The sequence below is a fragment of the Mercenaria mercenaria genome, chromosome 12 (assembly GCF_021730395.1).
Source record: "Mercenaria mercenaria strain notata chromosome 12, MADL_Memer_1, whole genome shotgun sequence".
Classification (NCBI taxonomy): domain Eukaryota; kingdom Metazoa; phylum Mollusca; class Bivalvia; order Venerida; family Veneridae; genus Mercenaria; species Mercenaria mercenaria.
Window position 1 is genome coordinate 50,367,533 of NC_069372.1, and position 25,191 is coordinate 50,392,723.

At 33.0% G+C, this 25,191-nt stretch overlaps 1 protein-coding gene across 12 annotated transcripts in view; it reads right to left on the bottom strand.

The window, feature by feature from the left end:
* The window catches only part of LOC123535289 (acetylcholinesterase collagenic tail peptide-like), a 135,786-nt gene that overhangs the window by 43,139 nt on the left and 67,456 nt on the right, over window positions 1-25,191 (bottom strand). Inside the window, exons 1-2 of one of the 12 annotated variants that reach the window (XM_053520025.1) lie at window positions 17,773-18,329; window positions 17,048-17,253 (exon numbers count right to left, since the gene is read on the bottom strand). The exons of 10 other annotated variants lie outside the window; for them this stretch is intronic. In XM_053520025.1, coding sequence (XP_053376000.1) covers window positions 17,048-17,175 — 128 coding nt within the window. In that variant the 5' untranslated portion in view covers window positions 17,176-17,253; window positions 17,773-18,329. Of the gene's footprint in view, window positions 1-17,047; window positions 17,362-17,772; window positions 18,330-25,191 lie in introns of those variants that run through there. One more of the 12 variants, XM_045317890.2, reaches the window with a different exon arrangement.

A 25,191-nucleotide genomic window follows, 5' to 3' on the forward strand; every position in this document is an offset into this window, starting at 1 on the left:
TAATAAAACCAGTAATTATGAGTTTCTCCAAACCATTTTAATATTAAACATACACTAAATATCAACAAGACACATGGTTTGGTTATTTGAGACAGGCTGTCCGTGAGTATTTTCGTTTCAGCAAAAGTACAGTCTTCCACTATTATTATTCATGTTTTGGTCACATTTTATTACAACAAACTAAGTCCTAGTAATATAAAAAAAGGAGAGAAGCAATGCTAGCTTACGGAAAGATATCCAAATCGTAGCGTATTGCATATTTGAAATAGTGCTAATCATTCTGCTATTTTAGTTCATCTGTTTACATACACAAGAAACCGGAATAAAACTTAATACTGATTTATGTGAAAACTTCATCTGGCATGGATCTAAAAAGACGTAGTAATTTGACGGGAATTACTTGATTTGTAGATGTGTGTGTGTGTTTTGTTGAAATTCTTTTGAAATTCGTTTTGATAATGTTAATGCGTTCTTTATTAAAGAATGAACAAACAGGTTAAATAAAAAATTAACAAGCATATCAAGAACGTTTAGGGCTCTTTGGTGATATATACGTATCCTTAAATACTTTCACTACACCGTTATCTGACTGAATTTTGTTTAAAGTCTTAAAAAATTCGTTTCCTTTCTTTGGTAACATGACCTTTAAACCGTACGTAAAAAATGAAGTTACTGAATTGAATTGAATGTTAATTCGGCCGTCCTGCCCGTCGTAATAAAATAAGCACATTTTGTATTACTGAAAACACTTCTCACACGCAGCATTAAACTAAGGATGAAGAGGTATGTATTGCACTACAAAAATATAAGCTTATGTAAAGAGATGTCTAATATAACTTCCCAAGTGATATGTTCTTTGAAGATGTGGATATTACGTCAATATTATATGATTTGTCAATCAATATATTAGTATTTCAATTAGAGAGAATCAATGAAGATGTATATTTGAGACTTGTAGTCTTAGAACTCCTGCAGGGGACGGATATTGTGAGACACCTATGGTTTCTTGAAATAAGACAACGCTTATCCGCGTCTGCGTTTACAACTTCAGTTTTTTTTAAATAATCTTTAGTTGTATAGTCTAAATAAACTTAAAAAACTAAATATATTTCAATTCTATGGAGATTGTACATTCAGAGGCTGTTCCTTGCACAGGCACAGAAAAGCTTTAAATTATTAGTAAACTTATATGCTTGAGAAGCAGCAAAATTTTTTTTTGAAATATCTAGAACTTATAAACAATCCTGGAGTAATTCTGTTATTTGAATCAAATTAATGAACTTTGAAAAAGGTGTTGCGTTGATAATGACAAATGTTTCATTTATAAGAATTTCTTTGACATCCTGTTCATTTATTTAAAGGTCCATTACTAAGGGAAAGTGAGTTGGCAATTTATTTCATAGCCAGTGCATAGACTTCTGCAAGACACTAAATAATGAAGATTGGCAAGTCAAAATTTACAGAAGGTCTTTGGAACTCAAAGAAATGTATGTGTATTATGTTGAAATTTCAATGAATCGACAGAATTACCCCCCCCCCCCAGGTCTTTTTAACTTTCTTCATACTTCATAGAAAAATTATTGTACATATACTGCGATTTATTTCGAATTTCTACATACCAACTTTCATTTTCCAATAAAATGAAATAGTTTCTGTGCTTTTTAAAAGAAATTAAAATGTTCACTTTCCTTAGTATTGGACCTTTAAGATGCAGTGTGACGTTTCTTTGAACTTACGAAGGATATGCCGGTTATTCACGCAAGTTATAGACCAGTCACAGAATGCAGCCTTGTAATTGATTTATTTCAAATTTATGCAAAGCAACAATCAATCCAATGCTAGAGTTTTAAGACTCTTCGCTAATTTGATTTCATAACTTGGGCTTTTGTTTCTATGTTATGAAATTGAGTTTCGAAACAAGTCTCATGTCATTTGTTGATTTTCGAATACTATTCGAAACGCCTATTCACATATTTGACATTTTTCAGTTTGGTTTTCAAGGTCATGTCTGCCTTTTACAAGAAACTGACTCCAACAATGTATTACATTATTTTCGGATAACTTAATGAACTAGTATATATTAAGCAAAATCTCGTAGTAAGAAATTCACGCCTGGAAATCTTGAAACTTTTTACCCCGGGTTTAGGAACAACAGGTGAGCGTTCTCATATGTTAGTTTTAATTACCTGCGGTAAGATTAACTAAACCAATTACTGTCAACAAACAAAAACAAACTAAGTTAAGGTAAACAGAAATAAAAGACTTTTAAGATGTACATTTTGTAAATCAAAAAGTTATTGGTTACATGCGCTTTGCATCATTACATCTTTTCTCAACAATGTATCACAAGTTACATTATCACTGTCTACATAGGCATCTGGGTTGACAATCATTCTGGACTTCCGACCGTCTTTTGGAAACGGTTTCATACTACTTTTTAAAAACATTTCGTTATGACATGGTTCATGTTATAATTGTGTACTTTTGTCATTTTATATAAATGTAATTACTATGTATCTATTAAAATATTTAAGAAACAAAGTTCCTAAAACAATTATAAGAATGTCTTTTGAGGATTACATTTACAGTATGTTTGTATAACCGTAGGTCTTGTCTGTAGATTTAGTTTACACCATCTTTATTAATTTTAACGGCTTTAATGCATGTAGTATTATAATTGCAAAATAACTCAAGATGACATCTTTACCAAAGGCAATAAATAAACATAAGCAAATGCGTCAGTATATACAACATAAGATTTAAATACAATTTACAGTATAATATGCTAAAATTAAATTTGGTTGTTTATACTATAAAGTTTCAATCAACCTTTAGCCTGCTGGTGGCAATTGCTTTTGCCTTTGCGACCAGTGCAGACCAAAATCAGCCTGCACATCCTGTCAGTAAATTTTCAGTGAACACCCCTTCTAATAATAAATGGTTTTGCCCAAATCGAATGATGGACCAGTCCATTTTAGAAATTTAGCAGGCTAAGGGTTAAACAGAAACTTACGAAACTGGTTGCATAATTTGACGGAAAACTTTTTGTCTAGTCGATCAACAGACGCTTGATCTTTACGCATAAAACGCTCGATTAGAGAAAACCCTACTCTGTATCTTCGTTCAAAAGATGATGAGCTTGAAGCTATAACTCTAGACTACCAACGATCTAGGTTTTTAACTAAGTTCAGACATGAGAACAACTTGAATGTAAGAGGGTTATAAGTACTTGAAATAAAAACAATTGTTCCACTAAGACAAGAGGTTTGTGAAACCAGAAAACGTTGTTAAATGTAAATCTGAAATATTTCTTTAATATGATATAAATAGATAGGTGTACCTCTTTAAATCGAAAACTTATTGCACATTAACGCCTTTTTATAACGATAAATGTTTTTCTTTAAGAATGGAAAACACTTACAGAAAAAGCAATAGTGATAGGCAGGTCGTGTTGGTTGCCACACACCTTCGAAGCCCAAGTTCAAGCTATAGCTGATCGAGTTCAAAACCGGTTTGGAGTATTGTCATATTACTACGGAACGTGGTTTTTCAAACGAAAATGCTATTGTTTAACGCATATAATAAAAATGTAAAAAAGGAAACATAAAATATATATACCGAAGCAGTATTTTATTGTGGTTTGAGATAAATATTATACGTGCGATGAAAATTTTTTCAACAGTATCTTAAAACTTCTTGAGTTAGATAAAGATGCATATATCTGTCTGAAGCTACAAGTGTTAGCCATTATTCTCACTTAATTGGAAAACAGTGTTGGCACTTGATATATATTATTTCAGCAATCTTGAATGTTTTGACTTTCTAATCTGATTTTATAATGGCAGAAGAACAGGTATAGTGCAGGTGTGTTGACAGGTAAATCTGAAATTCGTTTTTAGAAGGACTGTCAAGAGAAACTTTTGCACCACATGATGTGATTTGAGCAACTAGAAATTTGAAAGACTTGGTCAGAAAATCCATATTGGCGGCGAAAAAGAAACTGTGTCAGTTTTTGTCGATCATCAATTTGGGTAGAGGTGAATGTGCTTAGAGTTCGCTACTTGGTACGTTCTAACGAGAACTTACGCTTCTGTCACAATACCAAGTTTGTGTTGGAAAGAGGGCACGATAATAAATTTGTAAATATTACTGACCAAAACCGGTGGATTTTTCCAACTTGGACTTCTATTTTTAACACGATAGGTATACTATCTCTTCCATTTCAACTAATACTTTAGACCAACTAATGACAAAACAAAATTATTAATAAAAGTCTAGAACCGAAAAACAAGTGTCATTCAAAAGGCTTGTGAAAGATTTACGGTAAAATACGAAGTTAACAGAATATTTTAGAAAACATAGTTCCTTTAACAAAGACAGATTCGCTTCCTCTATATTTACCAAATATGCAAAATGGAAATCTTCCCTTGCCGTTTAACATAACGACTTAAAACAGCGAGTTCAATAAGCAAAACTAAATTACTACAGAAGTTTACAGATAATCTTGATCCGACATCTTAGAGAAACAAGTCTGATTCCGCGAAAGCTACTTCGCTAATACAGTTACTAGACTTACACAAGAACAGATTAAAGTAAACACACATTGTACATCTGCAAAACCTGGACCAGTATTAAAAAAAAGCCGACCTGGGAGGATTGTAAAGAAATGCAAAGTAGTCAAAAGTTTCCAAGCGACCTTTCCGGACTTTGTACAATAACATACTATAACACATACGAAAGATCAAACGACTGTAAATAAAACGAAACTTTTTGATGTTCATGCGTCCTGTCTCATGAATAGTAATTTAATTTAGATTCGCAACACGGAACTTTCTTCACTAATCTTTTGTTTCATGACATCCCAGTGTTTGCTTTTCAGCAGTCCCTCGGATCAGGTCAGATAAACTACTATAACGAAAATTTGCTGTTTAAATCTTAATCGAGAAAGGTGTTCGTGTTACACACCTTGACCAAGATTATTTGTTCTGTTCTGTTCTGTAGCGTTTTACAAAGTATCATAAGTTGCGAAAGAAGCTCCAGTAGATTCTTTCATGATTCTTGGTTTCGAACGAAGGTCAAGCAGTTTACTAATAATAGTAATGATTTCATATATTACAATTTATATGTTACAATTTTGAAATTAAACTATTAATATTTGCTCTCGGAGCTAAGCTACATGATTTCCATACGACAAAATTAAATGTTCATGCATGTTCAACATAATATGTAGAAGCGAACTACTTTGTGCAGCTCAGTCAAATAATATAACAGTTTTGAAAAACTGTAGAGACATACGAAGAAAAGGATGCCCGAGAAAATATAATGGATGAAGAGCAGGAAATCTCAACCTGTTAACAACAAGGGATATGGTTGTATATCTGGTGCCATCGGACCAGTTTGAAAGGAGGAACTTCAATTAACAGTGTATGATTCGCGATTCGCTGAAAACATTGGAAGGAGCACTTTAACCAACTAATTGCAAATTAAACGTCAGTCATTTAACACTGACTTAAACGTTTATGTAATACAATATTAAAACATTTCATAAAAATGGGAGATTTATTTTAAATTAAAACTAAAACGAAATCAATTTTCAGTTATGGCAATTTATCTGTATACCAAAACTAGGAAGGGACAAACACTAGCAAATTCGAAAGGTTTTCAATTCATCTATTTCATATTAGCTTTCCATTTCTTTTGATGTACCTAAATTAGGTATAAAATTTCATCGCAGTGTGATTGATTGGAGATAACATCAAGCATAATCGACATTTTTTCAATTAATTGGTTGAATTAAAAGTCTGACTGAAAGGACATAAAATATCCAACCACTATTATTTTGTGATAATATATGCCAGATAAAATGATTACGTAAGCGATATAAATTAATCTCAGTGAGAATATTGTCGATCAATCAAGGAGATGGATGGAAAAACTGTCACCTTTCACGGTGTGATATAACCGTTTTGTACATTTAATCTCTAAATATGAGTTATCTATCGTAATAACACAAGTACCACTGGAACGAAATCAAAACACATTCAGAAATTTGACTGAATATTGAATATCAAAAGAATCCAAAAATAACATATATCTGAATTATTTTCTGAATATGAACTGCAAAATATCTTTCTTTTTTCATCTTGTTTAGATTTTTTTATAATTGTATAAATGTACGGATATCTTTGAGCGGTGGATACATTGTTGGAATCAAAAAGCAGACCGATATATACGATATATACAAAATGTTATAGTTATATGGAAATAATCATTCAAAAGCGAACTGAATGTATATATCATAACATACAGTCAACATTTTTTAAAAAAAAGATCATGTGTTTGTCAGTTTCGATAAACTTGCGTCTAGAATTTCGTTCACATAGATTCGCTAGTTAAACAATGCATGTCGTGTGAATCCAGCAATAAGGTTGAAATGCTACCGAAAATAATTCGAATTAAGTAACAGTAAAACACATTAGTTAACAGATAAGAAATGTTTAAAATCGTAATCAAATTTCCTCAAATGTTAGGAAGAGTGATTTTATAAAGTGTACATTCTGTGCCTTATGTTACACCAGAACTACCCATATTATATTGAATACTTTTTGCTCTAAATACATTTTGGTAACGTATGTCTTGTTCATAGTTTAATTGGAATATAAACTTTTCGTTCTTTAATCTTTAAACGGTCCTGGTTTATTTATTTATTGTTGCTGATGTTTGTTTTTGTTTTTTCTTTTTTGTGTATTTTATATAAATATAGTTTTATATGTTAGACCTGTGTTCGAGTTTTTGCAAGGAAGGCTATTTCTATGAGAAATTGTATTGAACAAATTGAACACTTGAAATAACTGAGGTAATATAACAATTAAAGCAACGCAATGTTCAAGTGAAAATTTGAAGATTAAATGTTTAGACCGATGAGAACTTGGTTTACCTATAGAAATGAGGTCTAATTTGAATAAAAATCGCTTTATTTTCTTTTCAGATTCTTAATAACTTCTTTTTTCCAAAATGACTTTTAAATTGCTGTTCTCACAGTTACGTTTTATATCTTTAAACAATTTCAATTATTCTGATATTTCGATATTTATGTCTACATGTTAAGTGCATATGTTAACCTAAATAAAACATAACAAGCAGAGATAAAACACAGACGGATGGCAAATTTTAAAAATCTGACATGAGTCTACAAAGATAACTTTTCTAAATTAATTCAATTTTAAAAATTCTTTTGATATTATTGATGGGGTTTTGATTAAAAAAAATGAACAACTCCTAATACATTGTTCGGGTGGTGTAATTGTTTCCGTTAGATTTTATTGTCTTGAATAATAACCAAGCGTACACTAATGACCAAGGAATCATTCTCTACAGTACAATATATCCGAACTATTTTGTTTCACTCGTTTAGAAATTACTTTTCATACAAGGAAGATGCGATTGTCGATAAACAAACCTTGCAAAACGATGCCACTTAATCAAACGGTAGTTTAATTATTCTGACATACATATTTATGATTGGACATAATCGTGGTCACCTTACATGTATACAAATTTCAAATTTCTGAAACTGATTTTAAGACTAGTTTACTGGCATAAACATTGCCTCATATCTTTTTTTTCTTGCTGAATTGCATGACATTTTTTCAATATGTAGTATAGTACATAAATTATGCATCTGCAAATACTATGCGCAACACAATTACCCAGGCACATCATCATTATAACTTACGGTTGCATAGTTTTAAAAAAATCAAATAAAAAAAAAATCGGATACTATGACAAGAAATACCTTGTGGAATAAGTTACAGCATATTGGAGTGCAGGGTAGACTGTTTCATGCCATAATGTTACTGTACAAGGATATTAAAAGTTGTGTTCGTCTGAACGGCTTTGATATACATTGGTTCGATATAAAGAACATGTATTTTCAGTTTCATGACGACTGTAATTTAGGCCATAGAAAAAGCTCTTTCCATCAACACTTAATTTCCGGTACTAGTTCGAGAAACGGAACCAGAATAGATTTTAAAACGATCTGGAAAATGTAAATCATACGAAATTATTTATTTTATTTGAAGTCAGGAAATTAACAAGTGCATGTATGCTGCTATTTTCATACAATGAGCAGTAGCTAATAACCATTCTTCAAAGTTTATATTTTTATCTCGGACTATGAAGTAGTGTTTCAGTAATCCATTTTAGTCTACAGATTAATCTATCTCAGATTTGATAAACGTTAACAACATACATATTAAGCATACACATTAAGTATACACATTAAAATACATAGACAAGGAATACGAACAGACACAGGAGGACAGTGTGCCACCGCTTCGGACCGTCAGTGCCAAACCAAAAGCACAGTCAACACTAGTAAAAACAAGTACACAATCAAGCAGTGTACATATGATTGTATACACCGTTGCAGAAATATACTAACAACACATAGAAAATACAACCATCTACATGTCAAAATTCATTCTCCTCAGGTGTTAGTAATACAGGTGAATGTTATCATATGTTAGTTTATCTAATAAAACACGTTTGATTACCAGAGGTTCGATTAACTGCATAAATCACTTTTCCCCCATGCTTGAAAAAATGAAAGTTAGTCGAAGACACGTGTTTTAGACAAAATATTTCGTTAACGTTTAGGCTACTGGGTCGAAATATATGTATTGTTCTTACGGTAGTTTGATTCCAGCAAGACCTCCCTTCAACTGGATTAGAATGTTTTTGTTTTTGTTTAGGTGGTGTATGTACCGGTATAACATGAAAATAAATGCGGAGAACAAATAAAACAAGGTGCAACATGCAATCATAAAAACATACATCGTAGAAATATGATTGTTAATAACTCTGTATGTGTTGCCTGAAGATCCAGTCTATTGTCATTTTTAGGAGTTTCAGGAGCGTTATTACATGTTGTATTACAAAATTATTTCGGGTAACAAAGGCTGTACTAATTTATGAAGAGCATTTGCGAAAATATACAATCAGTATTATTCTCAGCCGATACAAAATGAAAGACATTTTACCCACTCGAGATGCTTCTATGGGATTCGAATGCGACATCGTAAATATTTCAGTTACTAATGTATACTGTATCATTTCAAATAGGCAGAAATTTGGAAAAAGATATTTGAGGGGTTGTAAATGATTATAACCTATAATGTGACGGATGGATAGTGTGTCTAATCCATTATTATTAAGTTACCAATATATGAGTTAAATACATTTCATAATTGCGTGATTGAAATAAGCACTGCTGACAAATACTCCTAGCCATAGTATAATTTAGCTATGAATACCTTGTTTTGGAAAAAATCAACGTTGAATAACAATAACTTGAGAAATAGAATGATTTTAAATTAATAGACTTACCTTAGTAAGTGTTTTAGCCACTCATCCCTACAGAACGCGCGTTAAGTTTGAGGACGGGTAAGAATGCACAAGTATACGATTGAAAGTTTTAAATCTCTAGAATGTGTTCTGGTTTTATTAAGCAAACTCTTGAAATAGACCAGTCGTAAAGCTTCATTCTTGTCTCCAAATCCTTTTTAACATACTATGTACACGTGCGTTTTTTCAAGCACTGATTAACTAATACCTCAAAGGACGAAAGTCTCACATGAATCGCCATTCGGAGAATCGTAAAACATTTATATCCCTGTACATACTCTCTGACCTAATAGTCTAGTGGTTTGATATCTGTTTGAGATAAAAACTCACATAAATGTCTTAACATTTCCCAACTTAGGCAAAGGAGCATCATTATTTGCACATTATGATAAAACAGTATTGGCACTTGATATCTAATTTTAAGCAATCTTGAAGTGTTCGATTTTGTAATCTTAACTTACTTCTTTCCTGTCAAAAACGTGTAAAGCGAAACCTTAAAACCTTATAATGTTATATAGTTTCCTTTGCGTTTGAGTTTCAAACATTGTTTTAAATACCGACCAACAATACAAAAAAGGAATGTAGAAATGGTGTTCTATTATTGTTTCAACAACGGAGAGCAGTTTATCGAACCAGTGTTCTTGGATTCTGAACCAGTACAAACCTCTTCTCCGCCAATAACTATCATCAACTTCCCGACATAAAAACAGATTTGGAGGGCGAATGATTTCAGACAAAATGTCTTTTATCAATCGTAATGGAGAACATGCGCCTCGCCTGAGGACCGGATTCACCACTCCGCGATCTGTATATCTACGCTCTCCCTACAGAGCTAAGCTGTATCAAATTTAGAATGCTGATGTTGAATTCAAGTTTTAAGTGCTCGTTTCCATGTACCCTAATGTTTTAAACTTCAAACAAACTCATTACTAAGCTCTAAACAATAAATACGACCCGTAAGACTTATGTTTTTAGTTATGATTATTCTTAAGCTTTGTGAAACGTAATGAGTTTTGATAAATTCCAAAGTAAATACAATATAGTTTCTTAAAAATTGATGCTTCTTTAAAATCTGCCGACTGACGACTTTAAAATAGCGATACTATTATCAGCAAAGGAATCCAATCGAAATTGAAAAAGAATCCTGGAAAACATTTCCGAGTCTAAGGTATACAGGTGAGTTGTCTCTGATATTAATTTTTGTAAAGAAAAACTCTTGATTACCAGACTTTCGAATCACTTAGCCAATTACTAGAAGTAAACAAAACAGAATCACATGTTATATATCTGAAATGACTTTGGCAGTTATGACATAAACGCCTTCTGTGAGGATTTTAAAGAAATGTAATGTAATCAAAAGTTTCTGGGATACGTTTCTACTTTTGTGCTATAAAATATTTTCACCGTACATACGAAAAGTCAAACAGTCAAACAAACATGTGAACCTCCTGGTTTCGTGTCCAAATAACAGAGAACAGTTCTATGTTAGGTAGCTTGTCATGCTTAATACAAATTAAAACTCAATATGATGGAAACAATGCATAAGCAAATATAAAAATTCTCTTGAAGTTTTCGAAAGTGCAATGTTTCACGCTTGTTGATATTGCGTTTGTAAATATTGAAGAATGCTACCATAACACTTGTTAAACAAATCATCGCTCTCAAATCAGGTTAATCACATTTAGCATTGCTTATATATTACATCTATTAACTCGTTAAATGCAAGGAGGAATTTCTTACTCCCAAATTTTTGCTTCCAACAAGTTTTTTGTAGATTTCTCTAAGCAACAAAACTCATGGACTGCAAATCTTCTTGAAGGTATAATTATTGATATTACATTTGAGATTCACTTGGAGAGAACGCGACAAGGGTCTGTATGTTCTGGGTTTCCTATTAATACATTTCCGACAAACGGCTGGGGGATCCAGTTAACAACACAAAAAAGAAAGAAAACCTGGAAGGAATGATATTGTGTCTTTTATACCAAATAGCTCAAATTATTATTTAGAATATTAAGAATATTTTCTTTCTTTAGCTCAAACGTAGTATAAAACGTCAAAAGTTGACAAATACAGACCCTGGGTTAAGAGAGATTCTTGCTGATATACTACAGGTTAAAAGATAGAAATTAAGAAAAACAGAAAAATAAGGCATATTTTCTAGTCCGTAGCAGGACTATGCTTACACATGCCATGGTAAAAAAGTGCTATATATAAAACACAAAAGCACAGAACAACCTAAATTGTAGTATGATGAAAAACTCAGAGGCTTGAAAATCATTTTTACGAGTAAATTTCGAAACAACAGGTGAGCTTTCTCTCGTTATAATTTTTCTCATAGATATCTTTTGATTACCAGAAGTTCGATTCACTAAACAAATTACTATAAATAAACAAGACAAAATGAATTTAGAAAGAAAAGCCAAGTAAGCAAAAGTTTCTGGGTCATGTTTCTTGTCTTTGTTCTATAAAAATCATTGCATCACATACATGGAAAATCAAACATATATTAGTTAACCCGACATTACCTATAGCGGAAGCTTACAGACCCAATTCCAAATGTTATTTGCAGTACTTCATGATGATAGTGGCAATTTTCTCTGACCAATGGACAGGTTTAGGTGGGATGTTGGTAAAAACATGTGAGAAATTTGCAGTAATGACATTAAAGCATAAACACAGTTCTGAAGCGTTTTACGTTGTATCTGTTCAAGTATACCATTTTAACCCTTAGCCTGCTATATTTCTATAATGGACTGGTCCATCTTTCAATTTGGACAGTACCACTTATCACTCCAAGGGGTTTTCACTGAAAATTTACTGACTGAATAGCGAACAGTGCAGACCATGATCAGACTGCACGGATGTGCAGGCTGATCTTGGTCTGCACTGGTCGCAAAGGCAGAATCATCTGCCCCCAGCAGGCTAAGGGTTAATGTTCTTTGTGGCGATCAAAAGTGGAGCAATTAACTGAAACCAATTTTACAGATCTGTTCTTTTTGAAATTCAACCATTTGGAATAGGTGCTAGACTGCCTGAGGATATATGAATTAAAAAACACCATTGATCAGCATGGTAACTAGAAGTGAACCATACCTAACAACAAAATCAATGTCTTTTCAGAATCTGATAAAAACGGCAGAAAGTATAGGAGAGTAGAGGTTTTTAGATGTAAGTATAAATTGGCAAAATTATAGAACCCTTCAAGACGTCAGCACATTCTTTTAAAGACACACATTTGTTGATTGTAAGTCCAACACTAATCTTTTATTACCACTTTGAAATGAATTACCGGTATCTTTAAAAAAAAACTTAATCGGTGCGAATTCCATTAATTTTACATTTGGTAATATCTGTCTAAATGAAATAGCCTGTACCGAATTGATATACCTATCTCTATCAAGGCAACGTCGGTATGCCTGTTCATATTTTTGTTTGGAACATTTTGCCATTCTTAATTTTACTAGCTTGGATAAATTTGTTCAAGACTATTTTGCGTTTTCAATATTATTCATATCTTGTTGCGATTTCATTTAAATCAGCGCACCAGAAACATAGTCCAACTTGAGGCCAAGTTAGTATTGTGGTGCTTTCTAAAGTGCAAATATTTCATCATAAAGCACCTAAAAATAAAGAGTCATAGACCTATACTCCGACTTTTCAATGTTATTGAGAAAAAAAAATCCTCTGAAGAGCAAGGAAAGAAGAAAAAGCTTACTTATACCTATAAAAATATATGAGCCGTGCCATGACAAAACCAACATAGTGGGTGTGCGACCAGCATGGATCCAGACCAGCCTGCGCATCCGCGCAGTCTGGTCAGGATCCATGCTGTTCGCTAACAGTTTCTCCAATTCCAATAGGCTTTAAAAGCGAACAGCATGGAGCCTGACCAGACTGCGCGGATGCGCAGGCTGGTCTGGATCCATGCTGGTCGCAAAGCCACTATGTTGGTTTTTCCATGGCACGGCTCATATATGTAAAATGAACCTTGTTCCGAAATTGACGTATTTACGTAAAACGATATCAAATTATTTTATTGACGAATTAAAGATACTTTATAATTAAAACGCATTTCTTTTTAAGTGAGCACAACATGTTTGTACCCTAACACTGAGAAGGGGCAAACAAATGTGAAAGGTTTCTGTTTCATTTTAGCTTTTGATCCATTTTGTATTAGCTTGGAAGGAATTTTGTCTGTTTCTTTTGATACACCCAAAGGCATACTTCGTTCAGCTATTAGATTTCATCAAAATGAGATTTTACGAAGATATGAGTTTTAAGTAACCACGAACATATTCCAAATTTTCATTTAATAGGTCAAATAAGGTAAAATATCTTATTGAAAAAGCAGTCCACAAAATAACCATAGATTGAATATAAATCTACTGTGAGCATATTGATAAAAGTGTTTATAAACATTACATGGTCTCCTCGATGAAATACTAATATCCTTAGGTTTAGTCAATGTTGAAAAATATATACCAGCCGTCTGAGTCTATACAAAATGGTTGCATTACAGAGACAAAACACCTGTTATTTGTTTACTGTAGGAATATTGTAGGGCACTATGCCATTGTCAAAACTGACATTAATAAAACAAAACAAATATGAGAATGATAATGGTTGTAGTGTCTGATATAAATGGAGCATTGTTATTAGTTTCAGCCATGTAATCTGAAAATCTCCATGTTTCTCTTTCTCATTTTTCTAAAACAAAAGAAAAGGTATGAGGGGTAAAGAGCATTTGTTTTACTGTTATATGCGTAGGACTATCTGTTATATGCGTAGGACTACGCTCCCGTCTCTAATGTTTGTTCTGTCATATTTCTCACATATACATTGTAGGTTTTTCTCATGAACAGTTAAAGTAACTCCAGCAGTTTGTTCCTGTATTGACATTTTTATTGCCCCTGACTCCGAACCTAGGTCAGATAAAATGTGCTATTTTAGAGGCTTAAAATGTACTTATAAAAGGCTTGCAGTATATTTTAAAATAACCATGCAGCCAAGGAGCCAGGCTAGCGTATGACAACCGAAATATAAACGATTTAACAGTTTCAGCCGCTGTTATTGTTGAACTCTGATTATCTAAGATCATCAAAGATAAAGTTACACTGGGTGTTTAGTGACAGATACTCGAATTTCTGAAATTCCAACAAATTTGACGTGACATTCACAACATAAAAGAATATGAGAGATGGAAAGAGAGAAGAAATAATAATTAGATGGAATGCCTATAGCATTCCTCTGACCTTTGGTCGACAAGACAAGGCAAGACGGACATCAGTGCGCCAATGAACGTCTTGGAATGTTCACATGTTTTGTTCTTAACGTCAAAATAAATGCATCATTTTTTCTTATTATACCGTAGATGCCGGAATGCACGTGTTGTATGTGATATCAAGAACATAAAACAGAAGAGCAAACGTAAAAGATAAAAGAGATATACACTATAAGTCGCCATCTTATAGACGCCTGTATTAAGTATCTTGGTATCATTATGACTCTTTCCATATTTTTTTTTACAGAATACAACTTCTGTTTCACACTAAAAGATTGAAAATAGTTACTTTTGTCTTGAAATTTATTTCACGTTTTTCTTGTTAATTTTGACATTTTCCTTCATGTGGACTTAAGTCACAATGACATAAAATGTCTGAATTGCGACATTCCACCTTTCGTTCTGGAGGGTGGTTGGGAATCCTTTCAGTCACAGCTGGGATTCCACGACAGGTCTAATGAATTTCAGTCTGCTGACAATGCTCGAACCTATAGCATTGATGAGGAAGCTCTTAACCATCAACCACATAGCTCACATTCGCCATGACCAAATTTTCATGTTTTTTTTCATTAGCTATGTTTTTAAATCATGTCAAGTTAGCTTTACTTGCTCATTAACGGAGAATTATCTTATTATGTATTTTTGTATATTAAGAAGTATAGAAGCTAGTGTCCTTTTAAACTGTCTTGTTAACAATAGTTTGACATTTCAATTGTACATACTTACAGGAGCTGTCTTCTGTCAAAGTTAATTAATAGATAAACTGCGGGAACTTTTCTATACCTAGTTGCGATATCTGATTGAGTTATCAATGTCTCTAGTGTTATTTATTATTACTGTACTGTGACTTAATATGAATTAGGTGAAGATTTGTAGACCGTTGAATTAACCTGGCATACAGTATCTTAAAAAGTTTAACAACCAGTTTTCTTATACGATACTTGCAATTTCGGTACGTACAATATTGAAATCTAAGTTTTGTTTTATATTAAATTATCAAAATATTTTGTGTGTATGAGACCATCAATAAACTATCACATTAAGTGACCTAAAATGACTTTTGCATACGGGAGACCACATTTCAATAAGGTAAGTTATCACCTTCACAGTGTCTTGAAATCTACATAGCTGATATTCTTCTCTTTTTTTGTACATGCCACGAATTTTTTTTTATTTTGAACTTCACATATGTTGTCATTATGAGGCAAATTTTAATGACAGTCTAATGACAAAAAAACAACGGGTTTCTTTACCTTGTAAGTGCAATTTGTTTCAGTTTACCGTAGTATATTAAACAGAAATTAACTGTTGCTGAAAACTAACTTGATCAAAACGTAAATAATCACCTTAAAGGCAACTATCACAAATTAAGAAGTTTTGGTCGGAATAATGGCCATCTACTTTCTTCCTTGCAGCTCTGTCTAGCCCCACGAAATTATGCCGTTATATGTTTCAAATGTGAATATTACTTAAAACTGTCGTTTTGCCCTTTACTCCTATGGTTTTTTATAAACTCTAATAAGCTGCATCATTCATCTGATGCTTTATAAATTGTCAGAATTGATTTAAGTTTGTTTCTGTTTTTTTCATTTCCTGATTCTAAATCCCTATTCTTTTCTTGACTACCTAATAATAACAATAACATGCATCTCAGCGTATCTGTCATAAAGATAATATTAAGCATTGCTGTCAAGAACTTAAGGTTTTATCATATGTTATATTATTTTGTATTTCAAAACTATTGCACGTGAATTCTCGCTTTAATAATATAATGTTTACTTGTTAAAGTGTCTTAATATTATAGTAAACAGTGAAGTACATGTACCTTTAAATAACAAGGTTGTTAATGTTTCACACGTATCTAACTGAGATATTAAGTAAATTTACAAGATAAGTAATGTTTTATTGTATACCAATACATAATATTATGTACTCAAGTTTACACACTGTCATACTTCAGTGATGATTTAACATTTTGACAAAAATCAAACCATACGTTATCATTCTCGTGATTCTGTGTTTTTATTGTTTCACAATGTAGTATGCCATAAAATGCACATCTTAACTTTGGGAAAATGGCAAAAGACAAAAACTCTGTTGTACAGTAATATGTAACATTATTCAAGCAGGTTGATTATTTTCAATTCAGATGCATTTGAACAATCTAGAGTCTTTCGAAATATAAATTGTAATGTAATGTAATTCATTCAAATTCATCGACAAGAGAAATGTTCCAATGAACGAAATGTATTTTAATCAGATATTTAACTAGCGAATTTCAGATTTCGTACGAATGACATGCTTTAAAACGTCCTTAAAAATAAATGGTAAGAAAAATTATGAAAACAAACTTACTGTGGAACAGGGTGCATAACGTAGTGTCCATACCCCTTACACTCCACCACATTCTCAAACAATATCACAAGTAGAAATAACACAAGTCCTTTAACAGCGGAGTACTCGTAAAATGTATTTATATCCATCGTTTATAAACATGAAATTCGGAAATATGTCTATGATTATGATCGCAAGGTTGAAATTACAAACGTCGGGAATTCCAGCTAATAAATGTTTATAAGATTATATTATCCTACACTAAGTCACTAAGTTTAAAAAGCACTTTACTACTACTCAATGATCAAAAGATTTCGGCACACGGTGGTCGTTCACTGCAATGCGATTTATAATGAAATATTAGTACGCCCACACCCAGTAACACAACTAAATTGAATTGAAGCATAAAAAGAAATAATTACATGATAAAATATTACGCAAGAAAGTCATCACATCATATTACATTATGAAAACAATTAAAACATTTTTTTTTAAATTGTTTAATTTGCATTGCTGATGTGTTCAGAATAAAAAGACAAAAATGTATACGTCCGCTACGAAAATGCGCTTTTTATTTTTATTTATTTATTTTTTTTTTATTTAATTATTTTTTTTTTTGCAATTCCAAAGTATAACTAATAAATGCCAAAGAGATAACTTGTTTATTAATAGGGTAAACAAGTGAGCTCAAGAAGTCTGTTTTTACTCTCGTAAAATAGTTAAATATAGAAATCTCTTTTACACACTATTTTATTTCCACCACTGCTTTACGACCTGTGCCAGAATTCAAATGGCCTGGATGTAACAGGCAGGCAGGTATCATATATTAAAGCTATGATTCATTCAGCTCACATAGTTTGCTCCTAGAGATTGTATCAAAACACTGACAGTAATTTAATCTGACAATTTAAAAACAATACGCTTGTGCAAACACCTGTATATGTTTTATGTTTAAGCTGAGGATATTTTGAATAGTTTACGACAAAAAATCCCGGCTGAAATTTTGGAGGAAAGTCGCAAGGTACCCCTTTGGTAAATGCGGACGTAGTCGGGGGCATCAGAGAGTTGAAATGATTAAAGACATATCGCACAGTTTTCTATATGTATATAGGCAAAATATTTCCTACGGACAAAATTTTTTAAACTATGTATATTAACTGAGAATCAAGCTTAATTAAAAATTATAGGTATCCAGGCTTGATCTTGAACTATCTGCCCTTGAAAAAAATCAGTACTTTCCGAATTTAAAGGGCAGATAATTCATGACCAAGACTGGGTCCCTATGATTTGTTTTATTTCATATTTCCTTTTTTTTTTTTGATTTGATTCTCTGTCAGTAAGCACAGTTTAAAGAAGACATTCTGTCCGTAAGAAAATTTTGCCCCATGTCAATATAGACACTGTGGCAAATTTCCTTATGAACATGACAAAATGATACCGTTAAGTCCTGGTCTTTTCCATGGACCAAATTTCTTTAAACGGTGTATACTGACTGTAAATGAAGTCTGAAACAGAAATAAATTAATATGCATAGTTTCATTGCCTTGAAATTGAATTATCTGCCCTTGAAAATTGGATTTTTTAGTATTTCCATGGATAACATGGTTTCTAAAACCAAAACAAAGACATTTAGTTTCCCAACAAACTAATATTGCAATATAACCAAAACTCCTACATCGTCACATAATTTCTGAATATCAGTGAAACTTCTCTTATGTTTTTCCAATAACACATTCTGATTACCAGACGGCGATTCACTAACAAGACAGAATTGCTTAAGAGCAAACAGACAACTGGGACAATTATGTCATAAAAACATTTTATACAGAACTTTAAAGAAATGCAAAGTAATCAAAAGTTTCTGGGTTACGTTTGTGGTTTCTGTGTTATAAAATATGTTCACCACACATGCGGAAGATCAAATAGTAAAACGAAAAACATACATTTTCGACCTCCTGACTTTTGTGTCTCGTAAATAAGTATTGGAATCGGATCCGGCCTAACAAGGTTACTTCGCTTACTCAAAAGTGGTTCCTTTATTTTCAGTTACATTCTCGCTGCCTATATAGTTTTGTTATTACTTTGTCTATACAGTTTGTATAATTATGTGCACATACATATTAATATTGCTATGGAGTAGCGACTTGCGGAGGCTGCGTTCTTGAACACGACTTTTAGCCTCGCTTTTGACGACATCCCATCTATTTGGCCGTTAAGCAGGTTGTCCAAACATTTCAATAAACATGGTTGGTTCTAAGTTACATGTATATGTCCGGAGAGGAGTTGGACACAGCAAACAAAATTCTGACAATGATTTCTGATTTCGTGCATAGCTTGAGCAGTAAATTGGAAAAGAAAGTGTCACAGTAGAAATTCGAATAAAACTATCATCAGTAACTATTTGAAATTTTGTAGCTAGGCTATGTGAGCCACAAAATAGATGAAATTTAAAAAAAAAGAACCCCATAGATCAGAATTAAATTTTACTATGCCACTCCATGAATTACAAGTACATTATAGTTAAAGTCTGTTATAGACAATAAACAAAATATAGGTATATGGGAGCAGGGTCCTTTCGATGACAATGTACATGAATTGCAGAGCAGGGAATCGAACCAACCAGACTCCATTAAAACGCTAACACCTATTTTAAGCAGCATGGTAATAGCAGTATAATTATGCCTGATCAAAACCTTAAAGGCATCTGTATAGTTGGAAAGGCGGACGTTTTTTCTTACTATGAACAAATCGCAGTTTTTAAGAACCATTTTGAAGTAAACTGTCTCTGAAAAAACTTATTCGGTGTCGACTTCATTAATTAAAACGTGATAATATTATTCAAAGGAAAAAAGGCCGTAGCTAACTGATACACCTACTTCTGTCAATGTACAGTAGGTGCTTGTTCACATTTTGTCTAAAATAATTTATTTTCCTAAATTTCACTGGCTCAGAGATAAATTCGACGCTGATGGTGATTAATTTGTTTACGAATATTTTCTGCTCCTCAAACTACCCTTTTGTCAATGTGATCTGACTTTTAGGTCTATACATTACTTTGCAGAAAATCATTGTCGTTCATGTAACATGAAACTTCTTACAAATTTGAAGTTAAACGAAGATATGATAGATTCTACAACATTTAAATGTCTCGTTAATGAATTAGAGATTGATATAGTTTAAAACCAACTAATTTGCACATTTATTTTAATATTAACGCAAATTATCTGCACCCCGACTCTGGGAAAGGCCAAGCAGGGGTAAATTTGAAAGGCCTTCAACTCATTTTCAGCTTTTGATCTATTTTGTATTAAATTTGAAGGTATTGTTTATGTTTCCTTTGATACACCCAAAGGCGTACTTCATTTAGTTATATGTGCTCGAAATTAGATTTTATGAAGATTCGAGTTTCAAGTAACCGTGAGCACATTCCATTTGTTTCACTAATATGTTGAATAAGGTAAATCTCTGACTGAATTTTATTTTGTTAACAGATCTGCAGATAATTAACAGCTCTGTAACAATATGGTTAATTGAAAAACTATTGTACATAGGTCTGGTTTTTGGATAACTAAAGCTTTCGATATTTTTTATTAATTTACGAATCATTAAACACAATTACCTTACAGCAGTAGAAAAAAATGTTTTATTTCCTTGGTGATATTTTATTTATATTTTAAAAGTTAAAACCAGTAGGTCTTAAAACAGTAACAAGAACAAAGTAGACATTACAGGTTATGCAAATACTTGCTAACACACAACAGAATAAAGATCAATTCAAATTAAAGACTGTAAATGAATGGAAGCTGACAACAATAATTAGTAAAAAGAAAACTAAGAGTTCATTGATTGTATATTTACACATTTCTTGGAAGACTTTACCAGACATCGTAAAAGTAATATCATTTTTCACGTCTGTGCGTATTCTGGAAAGAATTACACTTCATATCAAATGCGTTCACTTACTAAATATATACTGTATATATACATCCAAATTATTTATAAAAACATTGTTGTTGTTTTTATTTGTCTACGTAACATGTTCTAACAACGTTAAGTGATATTTTCAAATGTGAAAGCGTGACTATATCACATTGTCTAGACTGGATCCCGTCCCTACATTTGTTCTGACAAATTCAATTTCATTAAAAGTGGAAGTAACTCCAGCATTTTGTTTCTGTATTGATATTTGTATTTGCCCCTGGCTCAAAACAAAAATGTGCTATTTTAAAGGCTTTGAATTTATTTATACGAAGTTTCCAGTATCAAAAAAAAAACTAGAAAATGCTTTTGTAAAAAAGCGCATGTCTCCCCTAATGCAAAGTCCTATAGGCAAGAAGTCAATAGGGGTCAGGAGCGAAAGTCAAAGAGACACTGATGGTTGGCTGCAAATAGGATCATCTACTTGGCATGTCCAGTCATCCCGCTAAATTTCAACAGTCTTGGCCTAGTGGTTCTCAAGTCACTGTTCAGGCTCCTGTGACCTTGATCAAGTGACCTCAAAATAAATAGGGGTCATCTACTCTGCATGTCCAATCATCCTATTAAGTTTCAACATTGTAGGTCAAGTGGTTCTCAAGTTATTTCCAAAAAATGATTTTACATGAACAGGCCACTGTGACCTTGACCTTTAATAGACTGACCCCAAAATCAATAGGGGTCATCTACTTTGCATGTTCAATCATCCTATGAAGTTTCAACATTCTGGGTCAAGTGGTTCTCAAGTGATTGATCGGAACTGGTTATCAATGTTCAGGCCCCTGTGACCTTGACCTTTAACTGAGTGACCCCCAAAAAAATAGGGATCATTTACTCTGCATGAACAATCATCCTATGAAGTTTCAACATTCTGGGTCGAGAGGTTCTCGTTATTGACTGGAAATTGTTTTCCATGTTCAGGCCCCTGTGGCCTTGACCTTTAACAGAGTGACCCTAAAATCGTTAGGGGTCATCTACTCTGCATGACCAATCATCCTATGAAGTTTCATCATTCTGGGCCAAGTCGTTCTCAAGTTACTGACCGGAAATGGTTTTCAATGTTCAGGCCCCTGTGACCTTGACCTTTCACAGAGTGACCCCAAAATCGTTAGGAGTCATCTACTTTGCATGTACAATCATCCTATGAAGTTTCAACATTCTGGGTCAAGTGGTTCTCTAGTTATTGATCGGAAATGGTTTTCAATGTTCAGGCCCCTGTGACCTTGACCTTTGACAGAGAGACCCCAAATCAATAGAGATCATCTACTCTTCATGACCAATCATCCTGTTAAGTTTCAACAATCTGGGTCAAGTGGTTCTCAAGTTACTGACCGGAAATGGTTTTCAATGTTCGGGCCCCTGTGTCCTTGACCTTTAATGGAGTGACCCAAAAATCAATAGGGGTCATCTACTTTGCATGTACAATCATCCTATGAAGTTTCAACATTCTGGATCAAGTGGTTCTCTAGTTATTGATCGGAAATGGTTTTCCATGTTCAGGCCCCTGTGACCTTGACCTTTGACAGAGTGACTCCAAAATCAATAGGGATCATCTACTCTTCATGATCAGTCATCCTATGAAGTTTCAACATTCTGGGTCAAGTGGTTCTCAAGTTACTGACCGGAAATGGTTTTCAATGTTCGGGCCCCTGTGACCTTGACCTTTAATGGAGTGACCCCAAAATCAATAGAGGTCATCTACTTTGCATGTACAATCATCCTATGAAGTTTCAACATTCTGGATCAAGTGGTTCTCTAGTTATTGATCGGAAATGGTTTTCCATGTTAAGGCCCCTGTGACCTTGACCTTTGACAGAGTGACTCCAAAATCAATAGGGGTCATCTACTCTTCATGATCAATCATCCTATGAAGTTTCAACATTCTGGGTCAAGTGGTTCTAAAGTTACTGACCGGAAATGGTTTTCAATGTTCGGGCCCCTGTGACCTTGACCTTGATTGGAGTAACCCCAAAATCGATAGGGGTCATCTACTTTGCATGTTCAATTATTTTATGAAGTTTCAACATTCTGGGTCAAGTGGTTCTCTAGTTATTGATCGGAAATGGTTTTCCATGTTCAGGCCCCTGTGACCTTGACCTTTGATGGAGTGATCCCAAAATCAATAAGGGTCATCTACTCTTTATGACCAATCATCCTACGAAGTTTCAACATTCTGGGTCAAGTGGTTCTCTAGTTATTGATCGGAAATGGTTTTCAATGTTCGGGCCCCTGTGACCTTGACCTTTGACGGAGTGACCCCAAAAACAATAGGAGTCGTCTACTCCAGCAGCCCTACAACCCTATGAAGTTTGAAGGTTCTAGGTGAAATGGTTCTCCAGTTATTGCTCGGAAATGAAGTGTGACGTACGGACTGACGGACGGAAGGACGGACGGACGGACAAGGCAAAAACAATATGTCTCCTGGGGGAGACATAATAACCATGCAGCCATTGAGCCAGGCTGCACATTGTCCAAGCGTGCATCGAATCAAACGTCAAAAAACGTATTGCAACAATAAAGTATTAATATAGACCAAAATGTTTGGACTTTTATCACCGTAATAGACAATATTAATAACGTATAAATAACGATTTTATTATGAATACAAAACACATGTTTTATGTTTATTACCTTATTGACAAAACTGACATTAATAAAGTTGTCATGTCTGATATGCAATTGTTCATTATGTATTATCGCAAAATCTCTCTTTTTCTGATTTAAAAACAAACATATCATAAAAACTAACATTTGGTTAACTGTTTCAATAGAGCAGTTATATTCGCAGGAATGTCAAAGTTTAATACCTTATTTACGAGAAAAATGAAGAGGCAGTACAAAACGAAGCTGGTTCTTTTGCGGGGAAGAAAAGATAAGGCAACAATAATTATTTATTTGCAGACTTGTAGATTCCTGAAATTCTAACAAATAAAACAACAAATTAAGAGAATACTGGACGATTGATTCAAATATATGGAAAATGAAAACTCTTTAAAACCAAAAGGAAGCCGCTTGATCTCAGGCCAGTAAGATCAGACGGACATCAAGTGGAATTTACACACAAACATTTGGTATTTAAATGTCAATACTAATATATCAATTATTTCAAGGTAAATCATAATACCGAGTTTGACCTTGCTATATGTGATGATACTGATATAGACCAGTGGAGATAAATCGACTTGACATGAATTACTTTAATTAGGATAATGATAAACATTATGAATTAGGCCTTTTATATGGCAACTTAGAACAACAAACAACTTCTATGTGATATTAGCAATGTGCCCGGCTTTCCATTAAGTGAAAATACGATTACAACATTGTTGTGATATATAAAAGTTTCTTAATAAGTGACATAAAATTATCTTAAATTTATGGAGTCGACCTTACATTCGGCATGCTCATAATCCTGTCAATTAACAATAGTGTGAAGTGTTTTTTTTTTAATTTATGAAATTGATTTACTGCTCTTTTTTTTGTACATGCAATCAAATTTTTAATATTCTTTTTCCATTACGAAATTTGGTTCCAGGTATCACTAATCGATTTCACGAAAGCGAAAACATGCTATCCTACTATCATGCTATCCTAAATTTGTCACACATAAAATGTACACACAACTACCTTATTAGGTCAACGTAACATTTTTAGGAGTTTTGAACAGAATAATGAGCAAAAATCTTTCTTCTCGTATCGTTTTCTACTTGAACCCTATCTTGTACTTAAACATTATCTCATTAGTTGATGTAATTGTAACAAGTGTATCTGCATACATCCGGACGTAATCATCCAATCATTATACAAATATATATTCTCTCTCTTTATCCACGACTCAAATAAGTTACATCATATAGCTGATTACATTTTACCTTAAATTACTTTACTCTTTTATTTTCTAATCCCTGATCCCAATCCGAATCCGAATGCCCTTCCCGCTTTAATGTATCTCAGCGCATTCGTATTTGATTACAAGAATATAACTTTGAACTTACCATACGTTATAATATTTTATATTTAATGTTTTCTTGTTCACATATCTTTATATGTTTTTACTTAAAAACCTTAAAATAACAGTGTCGTTATTATATAACTATTTTACTGAGATATATGATTAACTTTCAAGATAAGTAGTAATTTTATATACTCCTTGTTATGCTTGGTATTATATTTCAATGATAATTTAACAT